The 13,567-nt window shown below is 38.5% G+C and overlaps 1 protein-coding gene across 5 annotated transcripts in view; it reads right to left on the reverse strand.

The window, feature by feature from the left end:
• Positions 1-13,567, reverse strand: part of ANKS6 (ankyrin repeat and sterile alpha motif domain containing 6) — a 41,438-nt gene that overhangs the window by 20,362 nt on the left and 7,509 nt on the right. For all 5 annotated transcript variants that reach the window (XR_006019606.1, XR_006019605.1, XR_006019604.1 and 2 more), the window contains exons 4-8: positions 11,721-11,925; positions 8,126-8,232; positions 6,554-6,696; positions 711-921; positions 92-141 (exon numbers count right to left, since the gene is read on the reverse strand). Coding sequence is in view for 2 of the 5 variants with exons in the window: in XM_042048728.1 (XP_041904662.1) it covers positions 92-141; positions 711-921; positions 6,554-6,696; positions 8,126-8,232; positions 11,721-11,925 (716 nt within the window). In the remaining 3 variants the exon portion in view is untranslated. The remainder of the gene's footprint in view (positions 1-91; positions 142-710; positions 922-6,553; positions 6,697-8,125; positions 8,233-11,720; positions 11,926-13,567) is intronic.

A 13,567-nucleotide genomic window follows, 5' to 3' on the forward strand; every position in this document is an offset into this window, starting at 1 on the left:
TGACTTGGACAGGAGGTAAAAACTGTAAAAATTATGGGAGCTACATGACCCTCTGAAATAGGCTGAAGATACCAAGAACACTGCAACATACCATGGTTGTCAATAATTCATCGTCCTTTCCTCCTTTCGCAGTGTTTGCACCTGAAAAATACATAAATTATGTTTTATTGTTTACATGCTTCTACTTTTGTTTCCAAGGATAGCTCATTGTTTTTAAACAATCAACAGCTTTACCCTCAGTAAGCACACAGCATGAACATTTCCAGTGACACTGTCACACACCTCAACTAAAGTTAAGCCAAGTCTAACTTTACATCACAGACTGTGGGGGACTTTCATGGAGAGCTGTACAATTTCAGTAGATGTGCTTTACAAGTTGGGCTTTATCCATTTCTCTTTCTTCTCAGAATTATTTATTTATTTGTTTAAATAAATTGGCTTTCATTACATAAATTAGTTTATGGAAGATACTAACACTTTTCAGTGACCTGTCCAATTTAATGGTGTTTACTAAACAACAGTAACATGGTTATATTAGCATTTTCCTGTTTAAATGATGCTGCACTCAGCATGATCAACAGTGAGTATAAACATCTCTCCTTCTACAGACTACAAATACATTATGTGTTCTTTCACTTATACTAAGCTAAAGCAGAACTAAACCAAGGAATCAGAAATAGTATCATCTTCAGTACCCCACAAGAGCTCACCACCAGCTTTGTTATTTGTGTTCCAAGCTGTAGCAGCATCAAGGTTTCCAGAGGTGTCCGTATCACTCTGTGAGGCTCCTTTTATAGTGGAATTTAATGATGGTTCGGGCTCATCCGGAAAAGGCGCAAACTGATTGGAAGGAAATCCATGCCGCAATGTCTGAGTCAACTTCAGCTTGCGGAATCGATTGGACATCCTGCTCCACCAGGACTAGATTGATAAGAAGACAAAACAATTCAGTTCCAACTAAAAGAAAAAAATGAGGAAACAAAATGTGTAATTAAGTAATCCTTCCAGCAGCGATAATTCTATCAAGGAATTTTTGAAATAAACTAAAAAGCAATGTTAAAGTGGTTTGCAGTTACCAACAGAATCCTTCGCCATGATTTGTATGTGTTATATTAATCTCTTCCCTTATTTTTCACCTGGCAAATATTTTAAAATGTTTTTCCACAGTATCTGGAAGGCCAAAGTAGATAGAAGTATTAGGGCAATTTGAATAGGGAATTTTTGCAGCTACATAGCAAATATTTAATTTTCCCACTAACTTCCAATTTCACCATCAGTTCTTACACACTCTGGAATCAATGAGTGGCCTCTCTATTTTCTGCTTTTTACAGGTGTGCATACGAGCTTATCTGATCTGCATCAAAGCTTCTCCTCAAGATTTTCAAAATCAGTGGCAAACTGGAAGAGTTCTGATAGTATTCCTGTCAAACTAAAGATCCACAATCCATACAGTGCTGCTACACAGATAATTTAAACCAGACTGGAAAGACTATAAACTGAAAAAGAGCAAGGTAAGGAAATAGCAGCTGTGAAAACAACACAAACCTTAGGACTATGTAGTTATAACCTCCATCCATACAGATATCACATATGTGGAAACTGTTACACAAAAGGACTCCTTTGCTCAAAATACAATTCATTCAAATATTCACAGACTTGCACATTTTTGCAGGCAGACAGTGCAAGTTGCTTCAAGTCTTTTTTAAGACATTTCTCTAGACTATACTAAACCTATGCCATTTGCACTAAAAATTATGTGTCTTCTAGGTAAATCAGATTTTAAGTACCTTCTGATTATTTCTTAGTAAAGTTCTCCTTCCCTTTCTGGAACACTTTTTTATAAAAGTCATGGTAAAGTGACAACACTTCATCAAGGCAGCTTTAGGTGATAGCAAATCCAAGTAACAATCCCTTCTCACAATACATATTCTGCTCCCTTCTTGGCATTAAATATTTTTCAACTACTCACTGATAAATGTCTTAGCAACTGTCTTATGGTAGAAGTAATATAAACTGTAAACTTATTCTCTGCATTGTAGCAAAGACCATTAAAACCATTTCAAATCTGCACAGAGCGTTAGTAATGTATAGAGTTCTCACACTTCTGTATCTCTTTGGCACCACAACTAATAAAGATTTACATTACTTCCAGCAACAAGGATCTGATGAAAAAAGGCATAAGAGACAAATAGTTCTGGGAAAGCAATAAAACCCACAGCTCAGCATTTATTCACCTTCCAAAAGGAACTGAAGTTCACCTAGTTTTAACACAGAGGACAATGAGCTCACAAAAGACAGTGCTTGCACTTCTTGGTTTTGGTCACTGAAGCCACCTTGCTTCTGTAAGAAGATCACTTCTAACTACCCATCATCTCTCTTACTACTCCTCACAGTGCTTCTGCTTCCTTAATACACGCTCACACCACAAACTACATCGCAATGGAGTAAGTACAGCCACTGTGTTACCAGACAAAAAACTACTGCTCTCTGGGAAGAAAGTAATGACACTGGAGAGGTTTTATCTTGTCTTCTGGTGTTCACAGTATGAAGATCTGATCTCTGGAGTTTTTAATTTGCTGTTGCAGGAGGTTGCAGCCTCTCCATATACCCCTACCACATCACACATGTACAGAAGCTGTAATAAAGGGCTTTAAATAGACTGAAGCAGTCAAGTAACAAAACTGCATTTCTGGTTAAAAATAAGGTCTATCAAAAGGGTGAAATCTAGCAGCAGTGGGAGAAGGCAACAGTATCAAAGAACTAGAAGAATGGTGTTGCCATTTCAGAAATACCATAGACATTTTTAACAACGTTAGGAATTAAAGAGTAAGGGGGATAACTGGAAATCTCTGCCCTCTAACAATTTTAACCTAAAATAGAAATTGAATGTGATAATTCACACTGCTCTAATACTGACACAGAGTGTAACTTGCTGAAGAAGAACAGGCAGAAAGAAAAAAGAGGAAATAAAATATTTGCATATGGAAAAGGAACAACTTTGGTTTTGAGGCTGTTGGGAAGAAAGAGTTAAAATCAAAGAGGAGGAGGGAAGGGTTTCTGCTCAAAGTGACCTTTCAGCTGGGAATGCTAAAAATGTAGGTGTGGAAAACTCCATTTATTATGCCTACTGTTGTTCACCCTCTGCCTGTTTGGAGAAGTAGAATTTCTGTGTAGAGGTAACACACTCTCACAGACATTCAGGAAGCCTTTTCTTACAGGATGAGCTAAGCCTACTGGAGCCTGGGTCCCTGTGTGTCTCTGGCACCCAGCCTTGTTGTTGAGGTAACAAATCTACTCCTTGCATTTTAGCTGTGGCTTGGTAGTTGCCTTGGTTACCCATGTGTGTTGACTCACACAGAGGCCATGAAATGGTGAAAAACAAAGCAGTTAATGGTTCTTGTTCGATAGAGGTGAAGAATGAGATCATGAATATCCACTACATTATCAGCAGGTAAAGGAACAAGGGCCCGTATTGTGCATAAATTAAAAATAAAAGAAACACATCACAAAATAAAAAGTCTACTAGTTAAGGACAAAAGTGATCAAAGAGGTGAGACTGAAAAGTGCTTACTTTTTTTAAACTTTAAAAGCAGCCTACCTGTGATCAGGTATTTTAGTATGAATACCATTAACAGGAGGAAGGCAAGAATATATGTGCATTTGCTTAACAGAGTAAGAGTATTTAAGTGAGCTTATACAAATTAAAACCAGACAATATTGATTAAAATTACCCCAGATTAATTATAGGCAACATGACCTCTGAACAAATATTGATTATCTTTAGTAAAAGTTAAAGAGTATGGAAGAAGTTATAGACATCAGCCAAAAGGCAAATATACAATCACTGAAAAAGGAAAATCTGAAAATTTACTGATCAAAATGCTTAACATGACAAGGCATAACTGAAAAAACTTCATATGTCATCACAGCTTGTAAGACACAGCCGGCATAGACTTGTTGAAAATAAATTCTACCAAATGAATCTCTTTTTGACAGAGTAACCAGTCAGGTGAGCATAAAGGAGGAAAATCTGTAATGCAGCTTGACTTTAATAAAGCTTTTACTGCTATTTCATGTAGCATTCATCAAACAATTGAGAAAAATATGATTCAAGTAAAATTAATAAAGGGAAAAGATCACAGCCAAAAAATGAGACAAGTTGCGAATGATTTGAACTCAAATTGGGAGAACATACTTTGTGCAGTAGGTTTGGAAATGTTCACTAACAACTGCAACAATGAAACCACATGTTTTACACAGTCTATGGAAGACATCCATCTAGACAGTTTTAAGTTCTAAGCACCTTTAACACTCTGAATTTAAACACTGCCAAATTGACATTATTCAGTAGAGGTCAAGCTGGCATGCAAGAAGAAGAAATCAGGAGTACTAATATAGGAAAGGAAGTAAGTAGCAAAGCAGGTGCACAAAAGAAAAAAAATTCAGTCACAACATAGCAGAAACTAAGTATAGATGTACAGCATTACTGCTGCAGCTGCAAAAAAAGTGAATTTCACTGATAACAGGAAACCCATCCATGACATAGTTTCTGTATGCTACTATGTGATACTGAGACCATAGTTAGAATCTCATCACTCATGTTAGAACCCTCATCTTGACAGATAACATACAAACTAGAAATTGTAAAAAGTTTAGGAAACAAAACCTACAAGCAAGGAAATTTGCACTGATCAATTTTGTTTAGACTAGAAAAACTAAGATTGAATATTTTAGTTCTCTAAGTATTTATACAGTTCTTATAAAAATGAAGGTGACCACTGGACAAGAATCAATCAACTTAATGGACAACATAAGAGATATAGGTTAAATCAGGAGAAAAAAAATTCTGACCCCAAAAAACAAGTAGTGGAATTGGGTGCTGATGGAGACCATGGGATGAGGTGAAAGAAGAGGTGAACCAAATGTCTGCCAAAGACGTTCCTGGCATGTTTATTCAGTCTCCACATATAAAGGCAAGTTAGGCTCATGAATTCCCTCTCGCTTTCACATTCCCATGATCCTGCAGACCGCACATTCAGACACTTGCACTGATCTAGACAGAAAAATGCTGTACTGGCAGAGTCGCCAGTATCTTTTGTTTACAGTTCCAGCTCACCACAGAGCAGCTGTCCACATGGAAACACTGCTGCTACAAAACCCAGGAGAGGTTCTTCTCTCCAGCCCTTTCTCCACATGCTGGCCCAAAGAGACATAACTGTTATGACATTGCCCTCCACCCAGAAAATCTGAAAATGTAATTTTTACCCTCTTTGAGCTTTTGTATGAAGAGTAAAATATGTAACATACTCATGGTCAGACAAGCTGATTAATAGAGCATTAAGCAGTGATGGAAGAATGGACTATATTGGCTTCCAGATTATATTTATTTTAGAACTATACAGAACACAATTTCTGCTGAATAAGTACTTGATTATGACTAGTAAGTCCTGTAATATTTTGTAGTTCTGAGACTAAATACTCATACAATCCAGAATATTGAATTTGTGTCAACACTCATGCGTATATCCTTATCAATGAAAAATCTTTTTTATTTCATCTCACAATCTTTTATGACCCTAATTCAAGCCTTTGTGTCATAAAACTGCAATCCAATCCACTGTTGATCTGTATTCCATAAAGCCAAAAGCTAATCTGAAAATTTCCCATCTAAATAAAATAGGTCCATCTAAATTGATAAGCTGTATCATATTGAATAATAGCATAATCATATAAAAACAACCACATGTTCCTTCATAGTTAAAACTGCAAAAACAGATTTGGGCAGAACTTTAAATGGTCTTTAAAATTCATGTCAAAAATAGCCTGGAAATTAACATGTGTGTTTTCAAGATCCTAGTAATATTTATACATAAAGGACGACAACATGGACTCCAGGAAATTCTGAGGTACACCATAATTAAAGATTATTCACCTAAATAAACTGATGCCTGGAAATAGGCAACAAGAACAGCAACGACAACAAAACTCTTTTTCCTACTCTTTTGCAAACAGACAGGGTAAGATGCAGTATCTTTAAGTGGCATACTCTTGTTCTAACTCCATGTTGTTTCCCACTGGACCACCACCAGTTCTGAGTTAAGGATACAGCATGCCAGAGGACATGTAAGTCTCAAGTGCATGCTCCTCCACTACTCTTCATATTAAAATCTCTACTATGATCTTTTTAATTTTCAGTGCCAATAGCCTGTTTCCATTTATGGCTATAAAGGAGCCTACCCTCTGTCCAAATTTAAAAGCAAGATGATAATGGAAATTGAGTTCCAAACTTATGAACATGGTACCTTCCGCTTAATCATGAGATCTATTTCTAGGCACTGAAATGATTCAATGCCAACTCTTCCCATTGCCTTGACATCTGACAAAAAGGAAGTTGGACACATGCTATGCTCCACAAACCAGAATGCACCATCAACAAGGAATTCAGACAACAAACCCAGTTACATATTAGATGCAAAATACTTCTTACCCATTACTTTCTCTGCTTACACATTACAGGAATTAATGATTTTTTATCAAGAATGAATATATTTACCTTTAGGCCTCCCTTGTCATCTGGCAACATTGGGATGTTTAAGGATTGCCTACTTCTGGAACAAGGCAGAGATGATCTGTTGTTCAGTTTATTCTTGTCTTTATCCATGCATGCTGATGCCAATAACCTTACAAGCTCTGTGTCTAAAAGGAAGCAAATTAAGATAATGTTTGGTCTGTTTTGCTTTCCCAAATTACAACCAATACACCAACACTTTCCCTGTAAATCCCATATAAGTAGCAACTGATCTATCTCTCAAACACAAAGCAGATGAACCCCCAAACCTTCTTTCTTTCTTGACCTTTTTTCCCATGCCTTCTCCCCACACTGTGGGCTGCAGTCTTATCACCTCTCTAAAGGTATTTATCAATATAAATAAGCATCCTATTCAGTTGGAATCAGTCACATGTGACCAAGTGAACTGCCTCCTCTCGCACTTTGTACAAGTTAAGAACAATATTGTGATGCTCCCTTTTCTCACCTGACACAGAAGAGAGTAGAGAAAAATAAATATTCTTTCTTCAAGCGTAGGTTGCAGAAAAGAAGTTCGAAAGTAAATCCCAAAGAGAAAGAAGATGTTCAGCCTGGACAATGAAGGGACTGAAAAGAAATGGTAAGAAAAAAGATGGACAAAAAAGAATTAAGAAATATAAAGTAAGAGGAAGAAAAAAAGAACAAGCACGACAGAAGACAGGAAAGAAAAAAAAAAATTCTGTAAATCTGCATTTTGTACAGCAGTCAGGGAGAATTTTCAGAAGGGCAGACAGAACTGACCGAGAGAGAAAGAAGTAACAAGACAAACTATTCTATCACAGAAGTTAGTTCTAAAATAATTCACTGTATTTACTGTCTAAAATGCTGTACTATTAGTGATCTACTTTTGACAAGGAAAAGAATCTGCTAGTAACCAAAACCACCACGTGTGTAAATTCAGAGACTTCATTAGCAGTAATGGGTTTTGGTTTCAGATAAATCAATTCAAGTACCAAGGATGGTTAACAATATCAAATAATGTATGCTAAACAAACTACAACAAAAACTAAATGTGTTTCATTCAAGCCTCCCCAAAACACACTACCTTGTTCCACAGCACTTCCATACAAACAACCTGAACCCTGAGGTGTGATTTATTCTCAGCCTTTACAGAACTAGTGAGAGGTTCAGCTAGGAGTTCCCTAGTTTTGTTCTGACTGCACTCTTTATCCTGTCCCTTTGTTGCTCTTTACCAAGGGGCAATTTCTAGCTCCAGCTCACAGCTCTGTGCTAATGACACCACAGAATACAAGTGCCCCCACAATCAAATGCCATTCAGCTGGCTCTGGTGACACAAACAGCACAGTTTTCAGAAACAAAGGCAAGAGGAATACACAAAATCTGTTATTCCATAAACGTATGCATTCATCTAACCAATTAACTCAAACCCCACCATTTTCACACATTGTCCTTTCTTGGTCCAGTCCAGCCTGGACAGCAGAGGATACTTCCCAGCAACTGCAATGTATTTTCTAGATTGGAAAGAATGTATATTTGTTTATGTTGTACATTTCTCCAGAGTATTTTGAAATACCATACCTGGATCATTCAGCAGCATTATCAGGTCAAAAGCTGTGTATCCATTTCTTGCACGACGGTTAACGTCAGCTCCTTGATTTAACAAATACTTTACAACATTTTTGTTTCTTTAAGGGAAGGAAAAAAGGCATTGATCATGTTAAAGGACAAGTAAGTGAAGAAAGAAGCCCCCAATACTCCATTTTCAACCTTTTGTAACATTGCTCCTCGATTAGAGATCAGTTTTACACATTCTACAGCTAACCTAGTGTAAAATTTGTTCACAAGCTCTTCAGAAGCTCCCACAAGTCCTTTGTCAGTCACTGTTTACTCACTACGAAGTACATTAATCAACATGCAGAAAGTCAGCCTTAAAAGCCTAATTTGAATAATCAGTTTTTTAAGCTGATCCTGTGGAAGTGACTGCAATATGTTGCTATACACCTTCCCAATGAAAGCCATTAATGCCTAGGGCAGTAAAGCAGATGGAACGACAAAGGTCAGTTCAATAGTCATCAGATGTCATCACTAATACTTCAATGTAATGTCATTCTCACAACTCACACATTAAGAAATTGCATACAGAAACGCCAAATTGACTGAAGATAATTTATAAACTTCCAACAGTACTTCACTTAATTACAGCTATAAATTATATAATTGAGAAGGCACATTATCACTTCCTTGAGGCATTTAAAATGCAAAAACAATCAGCATTAAATGTCAACCAACACAAACACCTTCTAACAAAAGCTCCTCAAAGCTAGCTGCATAAAAGACACTCATCATCCCATTCCAGTTAGCCCCTCTCCCCTCTGATACACCTGAGTAAGTAAGCAGGACTTGCCTTGTGATTTAAAAACAATACTTGATTCAGCCTATGAAATAACTGAACAAACAACAAAGCTAGGGAACATATATTTAATACAAAACTCTCGAGCAGCAACTGGTCTTGTATAAAAACAAACTCTGACATGCATCAGCAACACAGAGGAAAAACATTCTCAAGCACCCACAGGTAACTACGAATTCTGATAATGAAGCTGACAAATGGATCTCAACATCTCCACTTCAGAGCACCACTTCTTATCATACAGATGACATTTTCATTCCTGAATTTACTCCACACAAAATCAGCCTAAAATGGAGGAGGATTGTTACTCCTCTCTTTTAAAAAAATTCTGCTTATCATCATCACAGCTCCTCTGCATACTTCCTATTTTCTCTTCTTTAAAACTATCGTCCCTCCATCCTATTTTCCAGTACTATACCTTGAAGACACATAGAGACACAAGTTTTAGTGCCTCTGGCTCACAGAGATCTTGTGTGCTCCCTCCTTCAAGCCCAAGACCCTTTACACTATTGGTGGTCCTGAGGAAGGGTTAGCTGAGGCTCTGTGGAGGCTAAAGATTTACAGATTTTATGAAAATTTGCAACTCTCCATGATAAGAAAAAGGCTCAGATGCAAAGTACAGAGTTACAAGGGTAAGTATTTATTTATGCACATGAGGTGTTCCAGCCACATTGGGGCACTCTGAATGTGGCTTTACACACAGGGCTCTTGTACACTTCAAGTGTATTACTAACACTGGTACTACGGTTGCTCATCACAGTAAAACTTAGCACAGCAACTGTACTTCTGCAGCATTCTTGCTGCTCATCTATTGATCCAGACCTCCCTGGAGTCAGTCCTGCTGTCATTACTTACCTATGACACCAGACAACACTGAGAGGGTTTCATAGATGGCTGTGACGCTGGCATTATCTTGCATGACTAGGGTATCTTTTATCCTTCATGGATAGTTTTGTTTCCAAGAGATCACGCCCTTATTTCCAGGGTTGGGACGTCCTCCTGGTCTTTTCACTCAGCTGGTGTCCTTTAGTTAGCTTTACTTAAGCATGAACAATACCAAAGACCCCTAAAATTCCACTACCTCAAACATTAAGCATATTAACAAAATTCATTAACCAAGTTTCATACTGTGAAGACTGACTGATATATTAGGGAAGGGAATTTTCATACCCCAGTCCTCCATTAAACTGAACAGATGCAGGACTCAGCTTTGTGTGTGCTTCCACAGACAAGAGAAGTACCTGAGTACCAGCAAGGGGACATGCCAGCAGCCCTGCACACCACTTTGTGCTGGCTGCTTCTATTCCAGCTGGTGCTGGGTGACTGCAGCTAAGCGAAACAGCTGCACCAGAAAAACTGATCTTTGCGCACTTCTGTGGAATGTCTGTCACTACTACCAATAAAGGTCCCAAGAACTACTTCAGCAAAGTTTCACAAGGCAATGACAACTTGACCTCCTATTTTTCCTCTTTGTTGGACTTGCACAGTCCAATGAGATCTGCTGACTAAAAACAAAAGCTGGAGCAGAATATCTGCATTTATACAATGACTGCATTACCAGGCAGTGAAGTGAACCTTCACCTTGCTGAGGGCTCATCTACAACAACAGAGAAAAGTTCACCTTCCTAAACTGAATATCCTGTATTCAGACAGGGTTAAGTATACGACAGATATCACATGTGAAGTACCAGCCAGGCCAGTTTCTGGGATCTGACTCCTAAGCATCTACTTACATTTATGAAGGAGCTTTACAGAAAATGACAATTATTTCGGTTGCATTTCCAAAAACTCCATGAAAACTAAAGGCTGAATAGAAGAACACAGGAATGGTTTTAAGACTGGAAAATAGGGCACATGGAAGGGTGATTGTCTTGAAGTTTCACAACTTCATGTAGGCTTACAACTCTGATAGGAGGGGTGATAGTATCTCTCACTATACTGAAAAACATCAAAGCATGGAAGATGAAATCTGCACCAAGGCTCCTGGGGACTGCCTGTTGCACTATGTTCCCACTATTTATTGAGCTTGCTTCAGGTTCCCAAATGCTCCACTCATTCTAAAGTCCAAACATCCCAGAATCACAGAATAAGCTGAATTAGAAGGGATCCACAAGGATAATTGAATCCAACTCCTGGCCCTGCACAGCACCTTCCCCAAGAGTCACAGTATGTCCCTGAGTGCTTTGTTCCAACACTCCTTGAACTCCGTCAGGCTTGGTGCTGTGACCACTCCCCTGGGGAGCCTGTTCCAGGGCCCGAACACCTGCTGGGTGAAGAACCTTTTTCTAATATCCAACCTAAACCTCCACAGATACAGCTTCAGGCCATTCCCTCGGGTCCTCTCACTGGTCACCACAGAGAAGAGATCAGTGCCTACCCCTCCTCTTCACCTTATGAGAAAGTTGTAGACTGCAATGAGGTCTCCCCTCAGTCTCCTCCAGGCTGAACAGGCCAAGTGACCTCAGCCACTCCTCACATAGCTTCCCCTCAAGGGCCTCCACCATCTTTGTTGCCCTCCTTTGGACATTCTCTAATTAATAGTTTAATGTCTTTCTTACACTGTGGTGATCAAAATGTGATTCACATCTGCTCCAAAAATCTGAGGCCAGTGCAAGAGTCATGAAAAACTGAGGTCACAAGTCGCTTAGTTTCTTGTAAGACCTCTCTGCTTCTAGAGTCAGTATCGAAAAGGGGTTTTTCTATTGGGGTGTAAGAAAAATTGAACTGCTTTACTGCTAGATACAAAGAGAGCACATATCTTACCCATGGTACGTGGCCTGCATTAGAGCTGTCCAGCCATGAACATTATCTTGCTTATCAATATCAGCCTTTTTCTCAACAAGGAGCTGAACAAGGGGCAGCTGTCCAGTTACAGCCACAATCATTAAAGGAGATGCACCGTCAGCATTGGTAATATTAACCTGACTTGGATCTTCATCAACAATCTCTTTAACCAGCTGAAAGTCTCCTGCAAAACAGTAATAAAACATAACATAAATGAGCAACAGAGAACTGCTTAGCCACTGAATTACTGTGTATTTTGATTTGCTGACGCTGGTCTGCATTTAGTGGAACTAAAACAGAAAAAAATAAAGTACTAGAGCAACCATAACACTAAAGTTAAGTACCTGTATTGATATTTCCTCTTTTAGTTAATTAGTACATCTTTCCAGCCTACATAAAATTGCATTAGGGTTAGGGTTATTTTCCTCATTTTCTCTACCTATACACTTAAGGAGCAATCCCATTACAAGAATTATTTTCTGAAATGAATGACTAAGGAAGGCTCTATGAACTGCAGTGCATCCTGCCTGTGAAGACACAAATAGGAAATATTTCTACTAAATTGCTGTAAGATGATGTCGTGCAAGGAATATTGATGATGCTGAGGCACCATGATTTGTCCTTCAAAGATCCCTGTTCCATTTCAACAGGCTGAAATCACAGAATCAACAATTTTAGAATCAAAGTAGGTGGGTACAAAGGCACTCTAAGAGGTGGTAGAGGCCATCCCTTGCCTTAAGCAGGTAGAACAACGCCCTGTCTCACACTGACCCACAAGTTCCTCTTACAAAGACAGTTCATTGATTCTAAAAACCTTTACTGATGGAATTCCACAACCTCCCAAGGAGTCGGTCTACTTCAATGCTCAACTTTCTTATATTCAGAATGACTTTTTCTTCTGCCTCCAGTATTTGAACTACACCTCCAATACAAAACTTCCCTACTCCTTGCTCAAAAGTAAATCATCATTAGTCATCTTTCCAGCTCTTTAAAAGTTAATCTAATTTTCACCTTTCCACATCAAAAAGCTGGAAGTCACTTGAGTTCTTGTCTAGATTAGGAAAAGCAGTATGAAATGTGTTACTGAATATTATTTGAACAAAGTTGTGGGTTTTTTTCTAAATCTTGAAGTAGGACTGCTTTTAAAAAATATATGAAGTAGTCAGGATTACCTCAAACAGAGAGCTTAAACTCACCCACCTCCTGTATTTTTTTTGATGTCCCATGGTAGGCAAAAGCAGGGAAGAAGATAAAAGAAAAAAAGATCTCTGTGTGTACCATCACAGGAACATGGACAAGAACAAGCAAATCATCAACTGCTATGCAAAGGGAAAAATTCTCACCTTTAAAAAAAACCTTCAGATGGTAAACTGCTTCATGGCAGCTGGAAAGTCAGCCAGAATTCCAGACAAACCCTGCAGGCACTTGAATGCACTCACTGAAACTCACACCCACCAACGCCACTCAGCTAATTTCTTGGATCAGGAATGACAGAAAAGCACAGAACTACTTTTTGTATCTTCCAATTTGGTAAAAGACAGCAGGTGGTTTTTTTAACACAGACCGAGAACACAGACTTTGTTAAACAGAAACCCTGGAACCTACAGAGACTCCAGAATTTACTTTGAATCCTGGACACTTCTTAACCTAGGGAGTTACTTTTTTAACAGTGCTGCCATCCATAGCCAAGTAAAGAAGTCCAAACCCAGTGTGCTGACCAGTATTCATTTGGCCCCTCCCATGATACTTCTTCTGACCCAGCATTAACATTTGGTAATCTCAAAAATCTGAGGGATACAAGAAGGGCACATGATCACTCCAAAAAT

Source organism: Corvus kubaryi, unplaced genomic scaffold (genome assembly GCF_017639235.1).
Source record: "Corvus kubaryi isolate FWS band 111438036 unplaced genomic scaffold, C.kubaryi_AGA036_p1.0 68, whole genome shotgun sequence".
Lineage (NCBI taxonomy): Eukaryota > Metazoa > Chordata > Aves > Passeriformes > Corvidae > Corvus > Corvus kubaryi.